Source organism: Pollicipes pollicipes, unplaced genomic scaffold (genome assembly GCF_011947565.3).
Source record: "Pollicipes pollicipes isolate AB1234 unplaced genomic scaffold, Ppol_2.1 Scaffold_6052;HRSCAF=7182_pilon_pilon_pilon, whole genome shotgun sequence".
NCBI classification, from domain to species: Eukaryota; Metazoa; Arthropoda; class Thecostraca; order Pollicipedomorpha; family Pollicipedidae; genus Pollicipes; species Pollicipes pollicipes.
Window position 1 is genome coordinate 6,586,960 of NW_023596805.1, and position 26,258 is coordinate 6,613,217.

The 26,258-nt window shown below is 48.8% G+C and overlaps 1 protein-coding gene across 1 annotated transcript; it reads left to right on the forward strand.

The window, feature by feature from the left end:
• The first annotated feature begins 733 nt into the window (after positions 1 to 733).
• On the forward strand, positions 734 to 25,968 carry LOC119104452 (chymotrypsin-like elastase family member 2A). Its single transcript, XM_037228152.1, has 12 exons — positions 734 to 968; positions 6,457 to 6,500; positions 7,027 to 7,109; positions 7,948 to 8,029; positions 10,341 to 10,479; positions 11,230 to 11,546; positions 12,811 to 12,930; positions 13,535 to 13,628; positions 19,662 to 19,823; positions 20,675 to 20,783; positions 21,301 to 21,401; positions 25,182 to 25,968. The coding sequence occupies exons 1-12, from the start codon at positions 893 to 895 to the stop codon at positions 25,322 to 25,324; spliced, it is 1,470 nt and encodes a 489-aa protein (XP_037084047.1). The 5' UTR covers positions 734 to 892; the 3' UTR covers positions 25,325 to 25,968.
• The last annotated feature ends 290 nt before the right edge of the window (positions 25,969 to 26,258 follow it).

Consider the following 26,258-nt stretch of genomic DNA (forward strand, 5'->3'; position numbering starts at 1 on the left):
ACTTGGCCGATGTTAACAGCGTCACTGACTCGGATGACGTCATCACATGACGTCATTGCGTTGCATTACAGATCCGATAGACTCCGTCGGCGCGCGGAATTCCAAGGATCGGCCTGTGCAGTTCACAGCAGCCCCACACCCGGAAGCGTTCGCCCTCCGCATAACCGACTGCCGCAGTTCTCCCTCTGGCCACGTGTCAGGGTTCTCTTGCCACGGTTCGTACCCTTTACTTCTGGCAGCGACTTGGTGCGCATGGCGCAGGTGACACTGGGCTTCCAACAAGTCCGCGGCTTATTCGCTGACCTTCATTCTCTGCAGCGCAGGAATTTAAAGTTAGCCTGAAGAAGATGTTAAGTTCATGACTGACCTGAAGGTCAGGTCAGTCGTGACCGCCTTCATCACAGGATATTGATCCTTCCTCGGCCTTCACCTGCATCAGTGCTCAAGGTCACGATACTCGCAGTTAGTACAGGATCAAAGGCAGCTCTCATCGCACTGTCAACATCTTCCCCACATCACGCTTTCCGCGACCTCCGTCCCGGCAACTGCACCGCAACGAATCCTGCCCTCCTCCCCACTCACGTGCATACCACACACAGCCTAAAAATTCGCCAGAATACCCGCACGGACCAGCACAGTCCCATCCCCGCCCGCCTCCCCCTGGCCGGGGCTCTGGCGCCGCCTCTGGTCGACCGCAGTCGCACTGGAAAACCAGGCCCAGATCTGAGCCGGGCCAGCCAGCGCCGCCTCCGCCGCCGTTGCATCTGCCCTGTTTACGTTTCATCGTCGCGGAGGCGGCCGAATATCCGCGACACCACGCGGACAGCACCGTCCTGGAGGAGTCCAGCTGTGGAGGGCCAGGGTGTCGGGTTGTCACCACCAGTGCGAGGTCATGAATAGAGCGCTACTGGGGCTGTTGTGCTGGCTGGCCGCCGCTGCCGCCGCGCGCAGTGCTGGCGATGGGACAGGTGAGTTCCTCCGCAGCGTGGCAGATGGAACGTCGAGTGAAAACTAGGACACTTTTTAAGACGGTTTTTGACAATCTGAACTTGTACGTAGATAGGAAGCTCATCATTATACATCATGCTGATGATGCCCAAGGTCTTGTTGCTTGCCACAAAGGTGACATCATTCTGTACCACTTGGAATTGCGTATGCGCACTTTACTTGCCTCAATCAAAATTGATTTATGTGACAAGTATGACAAGTTATTATTATGACAAGTATTTCGGAACTTTCAAAAAAGATCTGCCATAGTCAGCGCGATGACAGTGGAAAAAACTTGGCGCGTGTAAGGCTTTGGCGTGATAAACGATCTAAGTTACACCAGTAACTGCCTTCCTCATGATCCATGATATTCGCAGTGTTGATCCCCATGATGCTGATGTTCCTCAATTTTCGCCCTGTCCTCTGACGTTAAGTGGCCTTTTGCTCGGCCGCTACTACCAGCCGCAGGCCGGTGGTAGCGGCTGGTACATACTCTCGGTCAAGGCCAAATAGCGAACACCTAAAGTGACTCGAACCCACCCCGCCACGGGCGGGTGGATCGGAAAGCAGGCGCTCTAACTAACTGAGCCACCGGGACGGACGAGACGAACTCATGATCCTTGTAGTGCTGGGACGAGACCTTGGGGTGCCGGTAGTGTGGTGGTTAACGTGTTTGCGTTGACCATTGCGCGTCTGAGAAACCAGAGGTACGGGGTTCGATTCCCCGCGGTGCCCGCCCTTCCTGCCAGGGTGAGAGGCAGGCGACGCCATATAGCCTCAGGAGCTGAGCGCGTCGTAAAGCCCCAATGACACACACTGGGACGAGACGAACTCAAGATCCTCATGATGCTGGGGCGAGACGAACCCATGCTCCTCATGATGCTGGGACAAGTCAAACCCATGATCCTCATGATGCCGGGACGAGACGAACTCATGATCCTCATGATGCTGGGACGAGTCGAACCCATGATTCTCGTGATGCCGGGACGAGACGAACTCATGATCCTCATGGTGCTGGGACGAGTCGAACCCATGATCCTCGTGATGCCGGGACGAGACGAACTCATGATCCTCATGATGCTGGGACGAGTCGAACCCATTATCCTCGTGATGCCGGGACGAGACGAACTCATGATCCTCATGATACTGGGACAAGTCAAACCCATGATCCTCTGATGCTGGGGCGAGACGAACCCATGATCCTCATGATGCGGGACGAGACGAACCATGATCCTCATGCCGGGACGAGTCGAACCCATGATTCTCGTGATGCCGGGACGAGACGAACTCATGATCCTCATGATGCTGGGACGAGTCGAACCCATGATCCTCGTGATGCCGGGACGAGACGAACTCATGATCCTCATGATACTGGGACGAGTCGAACCCATGATTCTCGTGATGCGGGACGAGACGAACTCATGATCCTCATGATGCTGGGACGAGTCGAACCCATGATTCTCGTGATGCCGGGACGAGACGAACTCATGATCCTCATGATGCTGGGACGAGACGAACTCATGATCCCCATGATGCTGGGACGAGACGAACTCATGATCCCCATGGTGCTCGGAATGTCATTCCTCATTGTGTACTGCCGCCGCACGTTACACACACACATGCGTACATGCTCAGTGAATAGGGGATGGGTTGTGTTCTGGTGGTACTTATTTTTTCTGGCGGCTGCAAGATTTGATGGAGGCGGTGTTATAATGCATTTTGATCTTGATGTCATCACAGTTTCTCGCCCCCTGGCGATCTCTAACGTCGAGCACACAGAAATGCTGCTGAGATAGAAAACGCCTGCCTCAGTCTATGCAGGCGGACTTAATTTCCTCGGGCAGGGTCCATTCGTTTATTTTCTGCTAGGTTCATCTCCATGGTGATAATCAAGTTATGATCACCTCGCTCGTCCCGTACTGCAAAGGCGTGTTACCGGTGTCATTTCTTGTCATGTCATATCATGTCTGATAGAAAAAGATAGCATGATTTGACATGATGATTTGACAGGAACATATTGCATATATGATAGAAATGATTATGATAGCATAGATATGATTGTATATCATATATTGCATATATGAATGGGCGCTAACATCGGCATATATATATATATGTATATATATATATATATATATATATATATATATATATATATATATATACAGGACGAAAAAAAAGCTTTACGGGAAATTATCTCTCAACATGTTAAAGGCAAAAACGACCACAAAATAGACATTGTCATTTACTATTGTAATAAGAAAATATCGAACTTTCTTATGAGAAACAGCCCAGACAAACCCGACAAACTGAAATGCACCAATGTAGTGTATCAATTCCAATGCAACATCGAAGGCTGCAAACTTCGTCCCATACACTACATTGGTGTGACCACAACGACACTCTCACGACGCCTGACAATGCACTTACGTGACGGGGCACCTCTGGACCACATGCGACAGGAGCACGACATGACATTGACACGACAACAACTGACAGACAGCACTGACATTTTACGGACGTGCAGTGACAGAAGACGCCTTCAAATTTGGGAAAGCATATTCATTAACAAACTCTCTCCGGCCTTAAACAGACAGACAAATTCTTGCAGAACTCTTGAGCTACTAGGTGGTGGGCGGTGAGCACTTCTGATGTGATTGTGACAATAGTGTTCCCATTGTGTCTTTGTGATGTTCCCATTATGAGTGTTTCTTACATGTATGAAGATGAAAATAGCAATCCGTCTTACTTCAATTAGTTATGCTTCATTTATGTTCTCCGTACCAAAAGATATATATATATATATATATATATATATATATATATATAACAGGGGGCATATGGCATAAACGATAGTAAATGTTGAAAATATTCCATTCGGTACAAGAAGAGGATATCAGGAGCAGTGGATGGAAGACAGCAAATTCAAACGGATTTAGCCCACCAAGCGTATTTCCTGAGCTAGTTTGTCGGGAAGGCTATATTGTAACCTTCCATACAAATATTGTATGGACAATTATGTGTAGTGTTTCGCATACCGTCTTATCCTGTCATTGCAATCGACCCTCAACTGGTGGGGCTCGGCTGATATGAAATAGATTTGATTTGGTTTGGTTTTGATAAAGCTCCTTTGGACTGCAATGACCCCTTCATGGCTGTAGGATAAAGAAGAGGGGCGAGTGGCAAGAAAAGGCTGGGACCATCTGGGAGTCCCGCCCCCCTGCCTTCCAACAGAGAACCCCATTTGATGTTTATGCAGACGCTGTGGTGGGACTCCCGCCAACCGGCGCATGGCTGAGGCACGCGGGGTACCCCGCGGAGACGGGGCGGTATCAACACTCGCGGCGGAACGGAGAGTGAGGGAGACGAATGTTAAAGCGGTTCAGAAGCGCGGCAGGTACAAATTGACATTCATGCTGCCTGTGCAAGCTCACGCTGCGTGACAGGGAGTGCGAGCCACCAAGTGCCGCTGCACGAAATGCTCACCCAAAAGATGGCAATGCAGAGGACTCGCGTGGAAGTGAAAGAGCAACGCACCCACAAAACGGAGATTTCGTTCCGACTGGACGACACCGGAGCTGTATTCCATTTACCTCGCCGCTTCGGGCACCGCGTCAATAAGACATTTCGTGCACAGCATCACAGACCGCTTCGGTGACGGGAAGCTCATGCTCCACATCGAGAGCTGCGACAACGCGGTTGGATTAGAACCAGCTTCAGACAGTTTATCAAAAGCTAAAAGACCAGCGAGAGCGAGAACGATGGTGGGCTGGAGAAGGTGGCAAGGAAAATCCTAAGCGAGCTTATGGCGACTCCAAGGCCTGAGAACCGCGTACTTTTTGCCCATCACAAGGTATCGAGAACACTGGTACCTCAGTACTCAGTACTTTTTGCCCATCACAAGGTTATCAAGAACACTGGCGCCATTCGTCTCAAATCGGTCTCGAGCCTCGTATCAGGGGGCGCCATCACGAAGCCGCTTCTAACCTTGGCACTGTGCATTCCACGGCACATTGGTGGCGCTTAAAGAAAGCAGACCAGGCTCGGGCTGGCTGAGAAACTGCACCACAAGCACGAAAGTTCGAAAGTTCAGCATGCAAGTTCGGGGCTTGTCAAAACTCTTAACGAGCACGCCAACACGAGCACCTGAGACGAAGCACTGCGATTTGGCTAGTTAACGGTCAAGTTTATGTCGGGAAACCAGCCAGATTATCCCAGGGAACTTTTCTTGTTTGACTTGTTAAGAAAAGGTCTTGAGCATGAAGATTGGCCCCACCTGTAGCTGGGCTGACCACTGCGACTTATACATTGCCAGCTCCGATGGGACGAAGAGCACTCACGCCATGGTCACGGAGTTCCCCTGCATCCTGCCGGAATCATCGAGACAAGAAGCATTGGTGAACTCCTCATTACCGCCGTACTCCTGCAGAGTTTTGAGTCGAATGGAGCGCAGACATACGAGAGATGAGCAACTATCTGGAGGGAGACAGAGAACACCTGACTGGCAGGATATGTATGAACTACTTCGTTAGATCTTCATTACTGGCGCTCATGTTCCTGCACGGAGAGCAGAACGGTGACATTTTTCTCCAGCAGCACTGTCTTACGGCAATGCTGTAAGACATGCTGGAGCATAGGGGGCTATACCATCACATCAGCTCCCTCAACAGCACCAGCTGCCCCAAAACAATCCTGGATGTATTGAGCTGCAGTTACACCACAGAGAACGTGACTTCCAGCGGCGCGAGACTGGAACATGATCATTTATTGCGTTGCCATCACCCATCACATGCAAGATTTTTTAGTTTGGAATTCGTTAACTGTCGTATTTTTCTAAAAGAAAAGCTCGCTCCCTTATCATCACATTTAATGAAAGACGCCGAACAAGATCCTCAAAACCAATGGGCACATTTGCGTCTGTAGCCGAACTGAGTTAAGGACAGGCTGAATGGTTGACGTAACCCACAGCTCCTCACTGTGGACGTCAGTGAACTCCCGCCAATACCCTCCAAAGGCGACCTTATCTCAGCGGCAGAGAACGGCAGCTTCCACAAGAGCGCTGGTTGCGTTGGCGGCTGTCCCACGGCGCTGGACGACACGGTGTCAATCTTTTGACGCTCCCGAAATATGGCTGTCCCAGCGTTCGTCCCACGCGTGAGGAAGCGTCACCTTTCACGAAGCAAGCTGTGCCCAGCCGGCGTCCTGTCCCCAGCTCGGCTGCAGTAAATAATCCATGGGACTAAGTCAGTTTCCTTTATTTGTCTGCCGTGCAGACGCGGAACATCAGGCCTTTGCCAATGACAAGCGGTATGTACTGATTGTACAATGTGGCCATAAGCATTGTGAAATTAGTGTAAGTGATTCATGTGGTTTTATGTGCACACAAATGTGCAGGTATGAACGTGGTTTTATCTGAACTGATATGAAAAGACAGAAGCTTTGCTTTTACTTTGAACTTCTTTCTTACAGGCCCGCTTGTCAAGAACGACGCAAAGTACCCGTCACATTTGAAGGTGAGCTCATATATACTCATTTATGTGGTGATGTTTCGTTTGAGACTTATGGGCTCTACCGAAAACATTTCCATAATGGTTGTCAGTGAAAACGAAGTCTTGAGCTATTCATGCAGGCTATTTCTGGTTACATTCCACGTAGAAAAGGCGATGAATACATGCCGGGATGAGCCATTTTATGCCGTTTATATTAAACTAGCATTGTCCAAAACTGAAAAATTGACAGCGTTGACATCGGCGTGTCATTTTAGACACGCCGATGTCACTGCTGTCTGCAGTCTTACCTGAATGAGCGTTGTATTTCATTCGTTTTTCGCATGTGTCCGTCGACATAAAGCACTGCTGGAGCGCATAGCGATGAAAGGCAGGCAGCAGCACGCACGGAAGCAGCATTGAAATCCCGAATGTGCCCGCCGTGATGCGCATGTCCTCCATCGGACTGTTACGTCACTATGTCAAGGTCATCAGGGTGTAACGCGACTGTTCTCGTTTCATGACGTTAATCACAGGTCTCTCGTCGGATCAGGTGACGTCACGGCCTTTGGGAGCGGAGCCCGGCAACCACCCTCCTGGACGCAGAGTGAAGCGGAAAATCAAGCCGGGCGTCGGGTGAGTGATCTGGTAGTCTTAGGCAAAACATAAGATCAAGCCGGGTGTCGGGTGAGTGATCTGGTTATCGTAGGCAAAACATAAGATGAAGCCGGGTGTCGGGTGAGTGATCTGGTGGTCTTAGGCAAAACGTGCCTATTTCTGGATGGTCTGGCGAAGATGGTATTTTTCTATTATTTAACAGAACTACCAAATAGTAGAGCTATAATGATGACAATAAAGCTGATAACAGAGCTATCAGATAGCCGGCTTTTCCCGAAACATTGGATTCGCTCTCTGCTCACCACAGTTTGCTCTACCAACTCACTTATTCGGGAATTACGCATTTTATTCAACTAGTATCTGCTTAACTTAATCCTTGGATGTTTCATGGAGATTTATTTTAACCGAAGGAATTCAGCAACGCCTCTAGTAATCCTCGGTGAGCTCCAATTCCGCTGTTCAACGTTTGGAAAATAGGAAGGCCATGAACCTCTTCTGTAGACATGAATAATTGTGACCATCAGAGCCGGAGTGCCCCAGCTTAGTTGTCATAGACGGCAGGTCCCAATGATAAATAAGGTATCTTTGCGATGTTTGTATACACACATAGTTACATATCATGCCGCAAGTCAGTTTGGACGCGGCAATAATGATTTCCACAACCTATAGTATTTGAACTTACTCCAATTGCCATAATAGTCGGAAAGACCACGGAAAGTTAGATGAACTACGTCAAATTTTGCAAACCAATGAAATGCGTCAACATGCTATGGGTGTCATTGAAATTTGCGGATTCCCTTGAGATTGACTCGGCATTGTTATGGATGTATCCTAACGTGGTTTTCTCCTATTGCAGGCATGTAATCGACTCGTTCCATATGATCCCAGAAATGGGGCTGAACGTGGCGGTGCAAATTGTCAGTAACGTGACCGCCAAGGTGAGCATGAAATGACTATTTGCGACGAAGTGATCTTTAACTGACCACGAGGCAGGTAGTGACAGCCTGGGCATAGACAGCTACGCTTGCATGGAGACCAATGCGAAACTACTCTGCAGTCTGTAACATTGTTCACAACTCTACAGAACGCTCGAACGGCTTCTTTCGCTTGGCTCCATTGTCATCATACGATGCTTTGTATTTTGTGTTATTGCCATTAATTATAATGTGTATATGCCACGGAGAAACCCATTCCAATCCTATCAACGAATGGCGAATCGCGAAATGGCGTTTGACAAAATGTGTCGTTAATGTCTTCTTTTTTTGAATTTTATTTTAAAAATCTTATTGAAAATTAATTATTTTAAACAATTTTTTTAATACAAAAAATTACAAATAAAATTTCAAAATAAAAAAATTAATTACGTCGTCGTTAAATCAAAATGGGCAAAACTATTTTGAACAAACAGCCAAAGCTAAACTTTTAACCATCGTGCAGATTTTTGCGATCGGTTGAGACGGCTTTCACTTGTTTCAATATGGAGTTCGGTGTGATGTAATTTGACGCTGGTAAGATTGGCGTGGTATTGGGATAGTGCTCATTTGTTATCACATGAGGTCACCGAATAAAACCCCTGGACCGGCTCCGGCTCAAAGCTCCGTGCTCCGTGCTCAGAGAGAGAGAGAGAGAGAGAGAGAGAGAGAGAGAGAGAGAGAGAGAGAGAGAGAGAGAGGGGGGGGGGGAGGGAGAGAGAGAGACAGGCAAAGACAGACCCGGCTGACTGTCACTCTCTCTCTCTCTCCCTCTCCCTCTCCCTCTCTCTCTCTCTCTCTCTCTCTCTCTCTCTCTCTCTCTCTCTCTCTCTCTCTCTCTCTCTCTCTCTCTCTCTCTCTCTCTCTGTCTCTCTCTTTCTCTTTCTCTCTCTCTGTCTCTCTCTCTCTCCCTCTCTCTCCTTCTTATCTTCACTCCCCCTCTGCCTCCCTGCCTCCGTCTCTCCCTACCCCCTCCCTCCCTCCCTCCCTCCCTCCGTCCCTCCCTCACTCTATATTCCTCCTCTCCCTCCATCTCACCCTCTCTCCGTCCCTTCCATCCCCCTCCCTCCTCTTTTCCCTTTACCTCCCTTTCGTGCTTTCATCCGTTCCCCTCCCGCCCCCCTCTCCCGTTTCCCTCTGTCCTGCTCCTCGCTCTCGCCCCAGCCGTCTGACCCATATCCGGTCCTGGGCCGCCCCGTTGCAGGACTGCTCCGTGTACTGCATCAGAAAACGCTGCGGCGCCTGGAGTCACAGAAACGACACCGGCGTCTGCCGCATCGGCTGCACCGGCTGCGACCACGTGGCGAGTGCGTGCGTCAAGCGCTTGACTAGACACGCGCGAATTCCGGATTCTCCACTCGTGGAGGACCTGAGCGTCGGCTACCAACACGAATGAGAATGTGGCATGGCTGGGTCGTGCCATTCCTGTTGGGGGAATTCATGAGTGTGCAGTGTATGAAGCATATCACGTGGTGTTACGAGTAAACGATGCGTGTTGAATGCTTGAATAATGCGGCCTTGTATCAGCATATTAGATTAAATGCCAATGTACCGTTCAATTCAGTGCACAACTAAATTCAGAGCATCACCGAAGTAGGGAAGGCCTGTCCAGCATGGAGGCTCATTGGTATTCGATTCGTTCTCCATGCTCCGCAATAACCGAGTTGTTAAATGGGTTTAAATGTTAGGAAACAACACCCCAGAGGTCATTTCTGGGTAAACGAGTGTTTGCGTTCACAAGCGCAATTGATGTGTGCTGCAAGAGGTAAATTGGTTTTAAATTGTTAGTGAGGACATAGATTAGTGCCTTATCGGAGCAGGAAGCTGCCATGCATTGCTGTCACAGTGTCGCGGCCATGGCGCAAGAATTAGGCTCAGCAGATAAAGCGCCCGTAATGAGTTGAGGAATGGGGAAGGCCTTTTCCCCACACTGAGGGGCCTATTAGCGTTGGTGATTTTTCTTGGCTATGGTCTCATCGATGTGAAGGCCCGACAGCTGACACGTTTACATGAGCCATTGTGTGCAACAGATGTCCATGTATGCAGTTGTACGCATCAGGTTTACCCTTCTTTGTTGCATTTCACTGACTAGAACCCACCGTTCCATGTGCCCATACTAGAAGCTTCATTTAACTCGAGACATAAAAGCGGTGTGTGTATGTCACCATTCCTGATGCAGTTGTGCCAGCGAAATGTGACGCGGGTGGGAATCTAACCGGCCATCTACAAGTCATTGGCCGAAGCCCCACTCCTCACCCTCCTCGCTGCTGTACTGCAGTCCCCGTGGGCTCTCCGGGCTCGAACTACTACGAGACGTCCTGTGCGCAAGCTAGGCGGCTTGTTCTTCATCCTCCTCACGCAAGGGGCTGGAAGTCATGCCATCGACGTCAAAGAAAACCAGATCCGCGTACTAGAAGGTGAGATGACGTAAGCCGCCACCGGAGGTGACGTCAAGCAACCAATAGATGACGGCATCGGCCCTAGCTGTAAATGTGAGCCACCAGGACCTGTCCGTGCCTCGCAAAGCGAGCCGAGGGTGCTCGCGGCCATCATAGCTCGGAGAGTCGTGTCTAAAGAGGAGGTCCTGTTCTTCTCGCAATTCGAATTGTTGGCTTTCGTCGTAACGTTCAACAGACGCACGCCTTGGTTCAGCGTTATAAATGTTATCAATTAAATCGCGAAGTCATGTAGCTGAAGCCCTGGGTGGTCATGAAGTTGAAGCCCTGGGTGAAGCTAAAGCCCTGGGTGTGACCATTACGGTGGTCGTTGGGGTCGGGACCCCGGAAGTTACCAGCTGATCGACTATTTGCACGGATGACTACATCGATTGTCATTACTAAGGAAAGGAACCCCGTCAATGTTTCATTCGTGACTACGTTATGACCGAAACGATGTTTCGTGAGGTGTAAATGTGTACCGAACTATGTTCGACTCGCCCACCAGAGTGAGACCAAGAATATACGGGTATCCGTACAACGCAGAGAGCCTGTGTATATTTCAGCATATGTACCTAGGGTCTTTCCCGGTATCGAATGCTATACAGCTTCGCGCTCCCCGCCACTGGTTTTCCCCTGCTGACCGTTCTTAGGCCCTTAACTGTGCTGACACTGCCAGCATGACTCAGTGCTGCCTATTTCAGCCATGTGGTCTTCTCTGGTCGTTCCCAGACCCGTTGGACCCTCGGTTCGTGCTCAGCGACCAAGGGCCGCAGCCCACCAGCAGTCCGCCGGTTACCACGGCAACGCCGCCGCATACTGGCGTCACGCCGTCTGTGACGACCGCGCCACCTACAATTTCGACGGTGGCGCCACCCACGCCACCCACGACGCCCGCGGAGCCGTCGTACACGTTTGACTTTCCTGAAGAGTGCGGCACCCGGCCGACTTTCGGACTCAGCGACAACGTGCGCTTGCTGGCTCCACGACAAGAGCAGACCAGGGTGATTGGAGGCGCCCCCGTGGCGTCCGGCTCGTACCCGTGGCAGGTGGGCGCTCGCCGACGACACCAGCTGGTGTTGTCAGCATGACCGTGGCGTCCCAATAGAATTAGTTTAGAGACGCAATTTATTTTAAGCATTCTATAGCGTCTTTATTACTAATATGAGTAAGTGTTGGAAGATTATGTTATCAGCAACAGTTATGTTAGTAGTACCACCAGTGCTTATTCTGTAGTATTTTTTTTAACATCATTTATGTTGAGTATTGTTTCCAGCATGGTTCACTGAAAGGAAGTGATCTGGCAAAAGGGAGGGCCCATCACCATAATGCCCTAATATTCTCTATGCTCTAATGACCCGCAGGGCCTACATGTGACGACGTTTTTGCGTGCGACTGTGTCGTGCCATTAAGTGGAACGACTACGGTCCCCCCGCAGGCCGGCACGTTTTAAAATGACAGCGAGGAATTGTCCATCGAACTCAAGCAGTGCAACTTGGGTGGCGAATTACACCGACGCCGAGCTTATGCCACAAGAAAACAAAACCTCTCTACCTGAACCAAAGCTAATTATAACGAACGCATAAGAACATTTGAATCTTTGATACTAAATTTCAACGACGGCTTAACATTTTCCTTTCAGCAAGAAGCCGCTCACAAACTGGACATTAACTACCCTCAGCTGAGTAAGATGGTACGTCCCACTCCTAAACAGCAGCCTCATGGGTTTTTTCACCCGCACCAAGTGTGCATCAAACATCCCCGGCCTTTTCAAGACCAGCACCTAGCGACAAGCGGAGAAGTAACGGGCTCAATCATCGTGCGCGAATTAATACAAATGGCAGGAACAATACACCAAATACTGGTCTGCAGTGGAAGAAATTTCACTTCCAAATGGAGAGACACCAGAGGACGACAGAGGACTCTCTGATGATAGAGGAGCCCCTTCCCTTGACCTTGTGGTCGTACCGGACAAAAAAAAAGGGGGGGGGGAAACCTGTATTTTGCATATTTTGGAGGCTGGTTTCAGTCATTTTTGCAGCTCAGCCTCCAAAATATTTTGCAAAGCTACCCCCCTGGTCCGTGCTAATGTCGCGTCTTAAAACCCCGCAAAACGACAAAACGATGTACATCATGTGCGCGCAAGTAAAGCGTGTAGTCCATTGCCTTACACGCAGCACGAAATTCCCGGTGTTATAACAGCGCCGTTGAAAATGTCGGCGTTATATAACGCCGCTGAAAATGTCGGCGTTACGGCAGCGTCGTTGAAATTGCCGACGTCCCAGCATCGCGAATGCGACGCTCCGCTGACAGGCGCAGATCGAGATCGCCGTGAATCGCGGCTACCAGCACAGCTGCGGAGGGATCGTCATATCGCCCAACCTGATCCTGTCGGCCGCGCACTGCCACACCAAGAACGAGAACAACTACCAGGTGTGCAAGGGCGGCTGCCACGCGCTTAGCCCGTCATCGAGAGGGCGTGGGTTCGAATCCTGTCCTATGCGTCGCGCCGAAAATAATTGCGTTTTCGTGAATCGTGTCAAGTGTTGTCGCAGAATGAGCACTGCGTTGCGATAACTGAGGCGTGGCAGAACTAGACACACGTTTGGCGGTGGCTTCGCTACGGAAAGGGCACCACCAGAGGCTTGTTAAGTACATGGTTGTTGGTTGCCGTGTTGTGATAGATGCCGATGGCCTCCCTACTGCCACAATGACATGCCCCTAGTTCAGCCTTATGCAATGATATGCATTAATACATAAGTGCTAGCCGACTCAAAATGCCGTGTGAAAACAGGATTGCATTTTCCTGAAGGAAACAAAAGAGGCAGCCCAAAATGGTTCGTATTCATTGTACCAACTTCTAATTAAACCACGTAACGTAGAAAAATAACGTGGCATCAAGACCAGTGGGATTCTAATCTTGGAGATAAATACTTGGATCATCAGATAGAACCATGTGTGTAGCTTGCAAAACCTCAGAGCATTGCAACATGTCACAGTGTGAACGGACGCGCGAGAAACGCTGACATTCTTTCAGGTTCGTGTCGCGCAGCACAACTTGGGTGGTGCGGACCCCTTCGAGAGAATATTCGCAGTCCAGCAGACTCATAAACATTTTCTCTACAGGTCAGGTACGTGCACAGATGCAGGACTGGTGTTCGGTTAACTGCTGGCTGGATCAGTGGGCATCTTCAGGTCAGGTCACCAGGCAGACTTAGGTGACGTCACCGTTTAAGCTTACCGGAGTTTTTCTGGGTCCGTTGAGGCTGGACAGCTGGGCTGCTTCAGAATATGAGGGAACAACGACCGACCTTTGGGTCCTTTTGAAAATGAAGGTCATGTGGATCCGAAATGAAGATTTTGCTGCCCCTTCAGCATAATATTTTGTTGCCCACTCGCCCCAAAGGGACAGGAGGCATAGCCCCATCCCACGCCCACCCCCTTCCATTCTGGATCCGCCATTGGTCAAGGTCGGTTGACAAGACGCACCTCATCGCCTCAAATCGCAGCCCGATCTTTATTCCTAATTCGTCATTCGGCTCCACGCGTAAGCCCCATTTATGTCACTTTGTTGTGGATCTGAGAAAATGCCGTATTGTATTTATGACTGCAAAACCCAATTCTATGTCGCGAAAAGTGTTGTTTGTACATGCAATGTAGCTGGCGCCTCCTTCGCACGAGACTTGTGTACTGGGCCATGCTGCCCCTAAACTCTCCCCACGCATGTCTAAGCGCATGTTTCCTTCAAGTCGACAGGAGCCCGCCAGTGGTTCAGGTACGCACGCGAACAGCTATGCACGCTGCGTTGCTACACACGGCCCGCTGTTATACGCCTATTGCATACTCCATCGCTCATCCCGTGTCAAGTTCATTTGTAATAAGCACCGCTTCAAAGATCCTTGAAAGCCGCACCTTTCGGCGCCAGCCCACGGGAAGATCGCAATTTGTTGCGAGGGGCTTGGCCTTTTGGGACGGGGTCAGCGTGAGGTCAAGCTGGGAACAAGCAAATGTGGAAGCAAGCAAGCATTGTTTTTACTGTTTTGCCAGCTATGGCTTCAGTTATTAGCGAAATGAGGAATATCGTTTCACAAAAAGTCGTTGCCGATGCCCAACGCAGTAATAACATGACGTTTAACCCCCGCGATGATAGGCCGGAGATTATGGGACGCGTTTTGATAACAAAACGTGTTCCTAGATTTTCTGGTTTCGGAGCAGCGGCTGTTTGTAATGAGCATTCCACGGCAATCTATGACTGGCTCGGGCGGCGGGCGGCAGGAGAATTGCAGTACAGAATGTATTCAGAATTGAACAAGACACACGCCAGTTTAAGTTTCGCGCCATCGCAAGGCTTGTTCTCGCAGACAAAGTGAAGCTGCAAAGAGCGGTTTTCTGGGAAATTCGGCCTTTGACCTGTTAACAATATAAAAACTAGTGCCAATCGTGAGATCGTGTTCAGAATGATATACTGGTGTTCTCGGCAAACTCTATCTTTATAAGCTTGGAAACGTCGGGGGAGGGTCGCATCAACCCCCCCCCCCCCCATCCCCTCTACCTATCAATCTGAGTTATGCAAAACGGCGAACCAGGGCGATGGTCAACACATACAGCGAGGATAGGTACTTAAACGTACGTACAACGCACATGCAGAAGGGATATTACTATCAACTACATAGTATCTGAGCGTAACATTAGATGAATCCACACATTTGCACTCCGAACTGTGGGTGACAAAACTCTCCCGTTATGTCACTCCGGCCATAATTCGGCCAAATGCTCTGAAGGCTAGAGAATCTTAACAATAAGCAGAGATTTGCACGATATGCTGTAATTTTTACCGAAAGAGGCATCTAAATAACTTGTCGCCGTCAATCACGCAAAATATATGATGCATATGAGCATTTGGCGTGGCAGTGTTTTTGAGACATATTTATTTTGAAGGTGTATTCGCATTGGCCTGCCATGAGACTGCCGTTAGTGAACGGGGACACGCAATTAGAATGGAAGGAGTGATGAATATATGAGTAATTTTGTGCGAACCATCATTAATCTAAGCGATGACGTCAAGTCAATGGCCCGGAAACTAGAACGATGCATCAAAAAGCTCGTCAATGCTGAGTCAGCAGCTATTTTTAATGAAACATGCATCAAAGAAAGAATTCTGCCAAAATATGCCAACATATATCACATCGGCGTTAGCGTTGATAAACTTTTCGGATGCTTCCTTGATAAATCTGATGACAGCTTTCGCTTCTTCTCGTTGGTCGTTGAGGAAGTCGCCACAGCTCATGATACAAAGATGATACAGATTGCCATATTACGTGGCCTTGTATTACTTATAGTTCTCAACGTCCCATTCTTGAATGGACATTTTCTGGAATGAAAGTTTGGACAAAGTCGATATCGTAGTACGTTTGTGAACAAGCCCCCGCATTACTGCATTCTGGGTAGTAATGCTGCGACGTCATCATGGGACTAAATCATATGGCACCAACGCTATGGCGGTGTGAAAACGCTGTTCTTTGCGGGATGGTTTAAGCATAAATATTTCCACAAACCGATTTTTTTGACCTAGTACATTCAATGAAACATTGTCAGCTGGGAAATGGCACTGGCTTGCACCAGAGCCACACAGTTATTGCTGAGATGCGCTTCCAGCCTCCCCCGACAGACAGATGGGGTTACCCATTCACCAGTGATTTATCCCGAAGAACTTGAGCCGGAAGTGCTTCGAAACAGTCCGTGTAAAAGAGTACAACATGCAACAACAACAACAACATTGGATAGAAGGGGCATACGGCGGGCTAGACGGGCTCGCAGCACCCTGGGACGAGCATTGAGAAGTTGGAATGCACATCCTGTAGCATCGGGGAGCGCGTTGTCAGGTTAAATGCGGGGCTGGCCCGCCCTTATGGGGGTAGTGAGTGGTGAACCCCGGGGGCTTAAATGTAGTGCGTACCATTTCAGTTCAAGATAGCGGAATATTCCTGTAAATGAGCCGTGTTCTGGCATGTTTTGTCATCTCTACCAGTTAAAAAGTCGAATCCCATATCTCAACTCCGAAGAAGTCTCCTCTGTGCACCATTTTTATCTAACCCATCCAACATTATAGCTCTGCATATTAACCAGCATCCAGGAAGATCATAACCTTATTTTCACATTTCACTCCATTTAGGCACTGTAGTGCAAAGATTTGCGCAACCATTGTTCAACAAATTAACATTAACATTATTTGCGACATCAATTTATTAACTTGGCATTAATTTATTAACTCAACAATTTAAATATGGCGCGGGTGCTGGAACTAGAAAACGTAGTTTAGTGGGATATATTTTTGGAATCAGATCCTAGTATTGAGTTGTCTTCAGAAGTTGTGAAATGCAAAATTACAACATCTTTTCACATAACATAAAAATAGAGATGTAGAACAGAGTTGCCATCCAGTTCAATGGCGAAATCTCCGTTTTTAATCACCTCACTAGTATCTACCAACCTTTTCGTAGTATCAACCAAAAACCATACTGCAGGTTGCCAAACTTTGTGACGTCACGTCTGCGTAGCCTTTTCTACTAGCCTTTGCTTGTAAGCTTGCAATTATGTCGTACTTAGATAAAATAGTGGTATTAGCCTTAGTCCTTGCAGAAAAACCGGGAGAATGGAGATATAGTTGGGTTGATATTTCGGCAACATGCCGTTATCGAAACAATCATAGAAGTGAATTCAAAATTTCTTGTCGATGCTACGTACTCGATTTTTCAGGTCTTGTTTTAAGCCAGCGACCTACAGTTTTTACAGGACAACAGCATTTAAGAGCGATTGCCAGCCATTGCCACGATACAGCGCCTATCTAAGAATTAGAATGCGCGAACATACGCGTACATGCAAGCGAATTCAAGCAAATGGACATGATGCATCACACTTAGTTCAAACATGCAAACAGGTTGTAGTAAACAGACATCACACGTTGCCCATAAATTAAAAATGCAAGCAATTTCAATTGAACAGGCATCGCATATTACATCTCGGGCATCACTTAAACATGTAAACGATTTTAAGCCAGCACACATCACACATAAAGGCACCTATGACTTTTGCAGAATCGACCATGATGAGCCCTGAGATCTGGTCGCCGACTTTTTGCTAACAATGGATTCACTTGTGTTCCTGTTTGGGTGTCCTGTGTTCTGGCAATAGATGTGCTACAGAGCACATCACCCCTCTTCGGCACGAACTGCACCCGTCTCGATAAACGCTAGACTGTTATTGCTGGACCCTAAATTCTATACTTAGGAGGTTGTGAAGCGTAAAAGGAAGAAACCGCGTCAAGATTGATGAAGTGGATGGCGAAGACAGGCACATGATTCTCCCAATTCATTCAGGTTATATATCGCAAACCAGCTCAGTGTCATATGCTCGGTTGCGCTATTTGGATAGTGAATCAACAGTGCCATTAAGCGCGGCTCGTGCGTAGTGTTCTGTGTGACGTTTGGCAGGCAACTGAAACACTTCGCAGTCAACGTTTGCTTTTTTACTACCTGTTTACTTGCAACCAGGAGTGCGGTTCCCTATTCAGTCGCAGGGGTTTCATCCCCCGCTGTAACATGGGTTGCAGCCTGCAGATTTGTGAAAAAGTGAGCCAAATTCGGAACGAAACCAATTTGTTGGCAAATTTTCACGGTACTGTTACATTTCCATCGCTCAGCCAACCGACTTATTTTGGTAAACGACGACCGTTTAAAACGTACCTGATTTAAGAGACAAATTGTTGGGCCAAAAAGGCTGGGCCATCGAACGTGTCACCAGGGAGTAGTATCCGGATTCAACTGATGAGACAGCCCCCATCCCTCTCTTTGAGAGTAAAGGCATGCAGAATTCAGAATAAGTCCTGTTTGCAGGAGCATGTGGAAGAATTTGCAATTGGGAGAGGGAAGGGAATCAGTGAAATAAAATCACTAACAATATAGGTTAGCGTGCCAGGAGCTGGAGATATATATGCGCGCCTACCTGGAGCAGACATGAAATCAGTCAAGCCTTACACATGAGTAATCAATCCCTTTAAAAAATTAGAAACATCGCCAACACATACAGCAAATAACGGAACCAAATGCCGCGGAAACTTGTATCCATACCCCACAGTACCAAATGGCAGGCAACACGATAAGTGCTTTCCAGGATTACCGTACAGAAACTGCCGAGTAACCAGTTATTTCCGCTGCTACGAGCCAGGGATCAAAGTTTTGTATTTTTTGATGCGCCTGCTGCAAGGGCGTGCTGACGCGGCAAAGTTTGCGCGCTCAAACAAAACATTGTTTACATCCATACGCAGTGGTTTAACTGGGCAGCACTGCACCACATGATGTCACTCGTCGCCTTAGGCGGGCGAAATCGGGTCCGGTAGCCCTCTACCGGGCAAATTCCCAACCATTAGGTAAAGAGTTGCGAGGAAGTGGGGCAGTATCCCAACCCGTGAATCTCACGCACGCTGGACTTATGAACGCTGGGCTTCATGAGCACTGGACGCTGCGAGCCTGGACTTTATGACTCTCCTCTGTCCAGGAATTTTGTACGGTTTCTGGATGTTGTGAACGCTGAATGCTGCGATTCTGGTTTTTACCACTGGTCTTTATGAGCTCTGGACGTTTCAAGAGGCATCCGGCTGCGTAGCTTGGTTTTCTCTGGATGGTTTGCTGGTTCAAAGCTATTACCAAATGGCAATAGCTTTGGCTGCGTGGTTAATGACTTGATTGCATCTTGGTTGACCATCTATGGTAAAGAGATAATAATACGCCAGACACCAGGTACTCACATCAAAGCGGTGACAGTTTGCCGGGTTGGAATAGCACAAGGTCAAGGTCAAGGTGCACTGCTTCAAATGAACATGGTCTGACGAAGCCAACTAAATAAAGCCCGCCCGTGGCCGATGATTGCACATTTTGCCTGGTGTTGTACTTGATAACGGAAATCACGACCGAAGACTTGGATAACTCACCAATTTACTGCTGTTATGAGGTCGCCTGGGGTCACTATGCCACAAAAAAGCTCGCATTTCGGCGTTCATCGCTACACAGACCTCGTTAGAAAGAGGCCAGATGGTCAGAGAACGACGCTAACATCATCACACATCAGTGCATGGTGATCACGATGCTGTAATACCAACGATGTTTCAGAGAACTTGGCCGGCCAGAGGAACGACATCGCCTTGTTTAAGCTAAAGTTCCCAATAGGCGCGCCACAGGCCCTGATGTTCAACGACTATGTGCAGCCCCTCTGTCTGCCCACGGTGAACACTACGCTGTTCGTCGGGCAGGAATGCCACATCTCCGGCTGGGGTAAGACATCTGTCTGCGAGACAGTCTGTCTGCAAGACGATCTGTCTGTAAGACACCCTGTCTGTCTGCGTGTCAACATAGCCTTGCCCATCGGGTAGGGGTGTCACATCTCCACAAAGGACAGGATATCGTTGTCTGTCTGTGTGCCCGCACACGCCGTCCGTTGGAATGAGTGTCGTATCTCCAGATAGTGCAGGACAGTGTTGTCTGTCTGTCTGTCTGTGTGCCAACACGCACCGTCCGTTGGAGCGAGTGTCACATCTCCAGATAGGGTAGGATGGTGTTGTCTGTCTGTCTGTATGTCGACACACCGTCCGTTGGAACGAGTGCCACTCCTCCGAATGTGTCAGGACGGCGTCTGTCTGCTGTCCGGATGGGTTTTAGAAAACTCAGGTTTGTCTCAAATGTCGCACTGGGAGGAAAATGTTCCTAAAACCTATGAAAACAACACATGATGGTTTTGTACTTCATTGTGGTTGGAATGTGGTTATCAACAAAACATTGCTGAAACGCGCATATATATATATATATATATATATATATATATATATATATATATATATATATGCATGCCTGTGTCTGTGTCTGTGTCTATGTCTGTATCTGTGTCTATGCCTGTGTCTGTGTCTGTGTCTGTATCTGTGTCTATGCCTGTGTCTGTCTCTGTCTTCTCTTTGTCTGTCTCCATCTCCGCCTCCGCCTCCGCCTTTGTCCCCGTGACCGCCTCTGTCGCCGTCTCTGTCTCCGTCTCTGTCCCCGTCCCCGTCCCCATTCTCGTCTCTGTCCCTGTCTCTGTCTCTGTCTCCTCCTCGGAGCCAAAGCGCAGCTCCTGAGCTGGACCTCTTGGGCAGGTCTGGTGGATCCCAACCAATCAGATAAGGATGAGCCGTCGGGCGTGTTGAGAGGAGCCATCATCAACATCCTGGACCCGGCCATCTGCAAACGCGCCTATCGGAGGAGGTCAGCTGGGTGGGGCGACGGGGCGGCTCGCGAGAATCTGTCTGGATCCACTAGGATTAGTATCCGGTCAGAGGGGCCACGTTCTTCCGAGGTTTTTGCGGATGTCATGGCTGCTCTCCAGATCGATGCACATGTGTGTCGTACCCTACAAGGGTGCATAGTTTAAGGTGCAAAATTGTACTCGAGACTCGCCGTGCAGTGCCGTGATATCTTCGAATTAGTTTCTCTTTACGTGCCTGAGCTGATGAGAAAGGACGAGGCCTTCATCGTAGATGGTTGGATGTTATCGAACATGCAGTTTTAGAACGACGCTATTTTTATGATAGGACAGCTTTAGCTATGAGGAATTCTGATTGCATCATGGTCTCTACATGGGGAGAGGGACCACTCTGATCGCAGAGCGCCCCGCATCTTACCCGGACTTAACATTACCACCACCAGCGAAAAACGAGCCGCGGATGAGATTCGAACCCGCGCGCACTCCCCGCCTCACGTTGTTTCGTCGCGGGGCCGCCAGCTTTGACGAGCGACTGATGGTCTGCGCTGGCCGGGAAGAAGGTGGCGTGGACACGTGCCAGGGTGACAGCGGCGGGCCTCTCAGCTGCCGCGACGAGACAGGTAACTGTTCGCCACCACACCGATCCAGCAAGGGCGCTGGTGCTAGTACCGGCAGACGCAATCCGGCAAGGACGCGTTTTGGAAATCAGTGACGTCGGTGTCTGCTCAAATCAAAACCAAGTGAGGCACTGGTCCTCAGCTCTTGAGCAATTGTTCTTGGCAGATAATTTAGAAATGACGTATAAGCGGCAACTTGAGCGACTTAATGACCGCTTCAGGTGTGTCGTAAAGACATGAAGACATCAGGCCACCAAAGAGCGACAAGGGCCATCGAGGTTGACTTACGCCAGGTTCCGCACCCATCCTTGGCACTACGCTTCCCGCCTGACCTGCCTGGGTTTAGCTGTGGGATCCTTAAACCGATGGAACTTGTCCAAACTATTTTTAAATGTTGCTAGGGAGGGATTTCCTACAACTTCGTTTGGCAGTTCATTTCAATGGTCACCTTATCTTAGACTAAATGGCATCTGCCTCTTCATAATTATACTCCTACCGTCTGCTAATGGAAACCGGTTCCTCTAAGTCTCGGCCTAATTTTTAGTGCCCCTCGTAGATCTACCATATTTATCCCTTTCATAATATTGAGTACCTCTGTCAGATCCCCTCTAAGCCTACGACATTTCAGTGAATACAAATATAAGGCCTTAAGCCTTGTCTTGTATTCTAAGCTGCTAATCCGATTTTCCATTCTAGTTGCTTTTCCCTCCGCGCTCTCAAGCCCATCCGTATCTTTTTGGAAGCTTGAGAACCAAGCTTGTGCAAAATACTCTAGGTGTGGTCTGATGTAAGCTAAGTACAACTTTTTGACAATATTTCTACTCTTTTAATGGATATTCCTGTTATTAAGTCCCAGCATTCGAAGTGTCTGGTTCTGAGGAGCCCAACATTGTTTGAGCACTACTATTTGTTTCCTGTCTTGCAGCCAACCCCTTACCAGCCAAAAAAAATCCCGTCGATGCATGCAATTATGAATGATATAAGAGACGCTGGTGTGGCGTCATATCAAACGCCCTACTAAAATCTACAAAAACAACGTCTTAAGTATTGCCTTTATCTACCTCAATAGTAATATGCACCGTTAGCTCCAGAAGATTTGTCAACCAGGACCTGCCAGAAAAAACCATGCTGACTGCTATTTATCAATTGACGCCTATCTAAGTCAGACTCAATGCTAGCCTTAATTACTTTTTCTAAGATCTTTCATACTAGTGAGGTCAGACGGACTAGCCTGTAGTTGCTAAAACCTTTTTTGGTCCCCTCCTTTAAAAAAAAATACTACTTCATTGGCTTTACGTCAGTCTTCGGGTACTTTGAAAAGTTCAATGATTTATTAAATAAGGCACATAAGAAAATACGCTAAAATACTAGCGCTGTCCCTCAATACTATGCCATTCACCTGGTCAGGCCCTCCCGCCTTGTTCACCTTCATTTCCTTTAAGCTGTCATTTACTCTTGGTCACCGTCAAATCTACAAGACTACCTTCAGTCAGATTTGGCCTATTTTCAGGGACATCACACATAGTCTCCTTTGTAAAAAGTGAATAAAACGGTCTACTAAGAGCATCTACAATATCTCTGCCCTGCACTAAAGGTCTTCCTCCTAAACCTAAAGACCTAAAGACCTAAAGATCTTCCTCGAGACGGCCGACAGAACATCCCTTATATCTGAATTTGTAGTAGCCCAAAACTTCTTGACGTAGCCAGAGCAAGTATCTGCTAGCCATATTTCTGATAATTTTTGGCTGCCCTGAATTTTGTTCTTAGCTTTTTGGTAGCAATTCTGCACACTGTGTTGCTGCTTTCTGTGCCTTGCATTTTTGCCTCTCAAATGCCGTCTCCTTCACTGCCATCAAATTGCGCGCTGTCTGCGTCAGCCGTGGCGGCTTCCCTGCGCAATTTCCTCGTAAAGAGAACGATCGTTTGTTGTCCTTCTTCAAAAGTATCCTTGAACACTTCCCACATTTGATTTACAGTGAGCCCAGCTAGAGAATCCTCCCACTGGAAACTAGCAATAAAGGCTGTAAGTTCTTCAAAACTTACCTCCAGCAAAATTTGGAATAAGAGTATGATTAGTCTTACCTAAATAACCTAGATACAATCGGAAACTTACAATGTTATGGTCACCATTTCCCGGCGTCTCGCTTGCTGTCAATATATCTACCAACCGCTCTTCATTAATAATAACACGATCCAAAACCTCATTTCGCTTAGTGGGTTTGCAAGTCACCTGATGAAGAAACGTTCTTTAAAACAAGCAAAAACATTCGTGTGACTATTTGCCAATTGGTCAAATTCTACGCTCCAGCCCGGGATGTTAACCTCCAAGCACTACACAAGCACAACCTCCAAGCACTACACATTTTCCATTCACACCTCGGCCCATTTCTTCACATACATCTGCATCCACATTCTGACAACTATTTGAAGGCATATAGAAAGATCCAACACGTGATTTGGTGCCCTGCGGCATAATCAAAGCGATCCAAACGGATTTTGCCCTATCGCTTTTCTTCATGTTGGCTATAATTTCACATTTCATATTCTGTCTTACGTATGTGAATATTCCACATCATTTGTTCCATGAAAAGAAAACACCTCATAATCAGGTACCGTAAACTCTGGTACACTGTCCCAAAGAGGGACCCACTCCTCCAAGATACAGTGATAGCTACCAGGTCTAAATTTTCTTGCAGCGTGTGAGCATGGAGCTTGCCAAACTTCTTTCCGATACTTTTGCGTTTGCGCATAGAAGGACAAGCTTTCCTACACTTCTTTTTGGCTCACTGTTCACCAATTTTGAATTATCATTTAATGTGTTCTTCGTTCGCCCCTCTCTCATCCCCGGGGGGCTAGATTCCCTGAAGAACATGTTCGTCAACCACTCGCTTACAAACGTGAGACCAAGCTTGTCACAAAGTTTCGCTATTCTCGCGTTGGCTGCCAGCGCCCCGGAACTCTACCCAGGAGGCGTTCCGAGCCCAGACAGAATTCGTGTTAATATCTTTCACCATCGCTATAGGTATAGGTCCCCTCGAGGGTGGTGCACCCTCGGAAAGACCGGGAACTGATAGCCTCTTGGATGGGCTGCGTGCCTGGGATACCACAGACGTGCGGTTGTATTCCCCGCTGTGCCCGACCACCCTTCCTGCCATGTTGGAAGGTAGGAGTGACAATGACTGACACTGACTGACACGGGCTGTAGTACTGACTGTGGCGCGAACTGTAGCACTGGATGTGACACGGACTGAGACACTGACTGGCACGGACTGAGACGCTGACTGGCACGGAGTGTGGTACGGGCTGTGGAGCGGACTGTGACACTGACTGGCACGGACTGAGACGCTGACTGGCACGGAGTGTGGTACGGGCTGTGGAGCGGACTGTGACGCTGACTGGCAAGGACTGTGGTACGGGCGGTGTTGCGGACTGTGACACTCATTGTGGCGCTAACGATGGCGATAACTGTGGCGCGGACCGTGGTACTGATTGTGGTATTGGCAATGGCACTGATTGTGTTGGTGGCTACGGTACTGGCTGTGCCACTGGCTGTGGCGCTACTGTGATGCGGACTGTGGCACTGACTGTGGTGCTAATTGCGGCACTGACTGTGACACTTACTGTGGCAGGGACTGTGACACTGACTGTGGCACTGACCGTGACACCGACTGTGACACTAAAAGCAGCAGACTTTGGCACCGATTTTGGCATCGACTTTGGCACCGACTTTGGCACTGACTGTGGCACTGGCTGCGGCACTGACTCGGACATCGGCTGCGGCAGGCCAATGGTTCGCGGCTGGAGTCGTCTCGTTTGGCTGGAAGTGCGGCCAGGCGGGTAACCCCGGGGTCTACACCAGGGTGTCGGCCTACCTGGAGTGGACGCACCGCACGGCCGCGTTTCTGACGGGCGGCATCATCATCTAGCCGTCCGTGTAACGCGGGTGGCGATGAGGATAATGAGGGTGGCGGTGACGGTGACTGTGTGGTGGAGAAGATGATGACGATGAGATCGATGCTGGCGATGGTGATCATCCGGGTAGCAATGATGCTCGTTGTGACACTGGTGATTCCAGTAGTGTCAACAATGATGAAGGCAGTGATAATGGTGATGTTGATGGATGTCATCACCCTCGATCGTGAGGATGTCGTTGTCGTACGCGTGATCCGGGCCACGAAATACAACACATAACTGACCTCGGCACAAACAGCCTCAACGGTTACTGACATTCGCAAGATGATGAACGTGGGCTGGCTCATCGATTTGAAACGCAGCGCAACAGAACAGTTATTAACTTGAATGATGTCATTCACGTTGGAAAAGCATGGCAGCACCGCTTTGCCGAAGCCAATCTCAGCAAGCCAGCTGGCCTCAGATGACCGGCCATGGCTCAGTGCTACAAAGTGTGAAAATCCGGCCGCAAGATTGTGGTGCTCTGTTAATGCTGGTGCCGAAACATAATGACGTTTTTATGAAGCGCATTGACCGCGGCGATGTTGGTGCGGCACTTAACCTGTCACACAAACCGGGTATCGGCGTGCATTTATCAATAAATGTGCAACTCATTTGATCTGTTCATTGCCATTTCCGTAACACACACGCCCGCACGCACTCCCGCACGCACTCCCGGGGGCAGGCACGCACGCACGCATGCACGCGTGCATGCATGCACACGCATACACAAACACACACGCACACTCACGCACACACACACACACACACACACACACACACACACACACACACACACCACACACACACACACACACACACACACACACACACACACACACCACACACACACACCACACACACACACACACACACCACCACACAACACACACACACACACACACACAC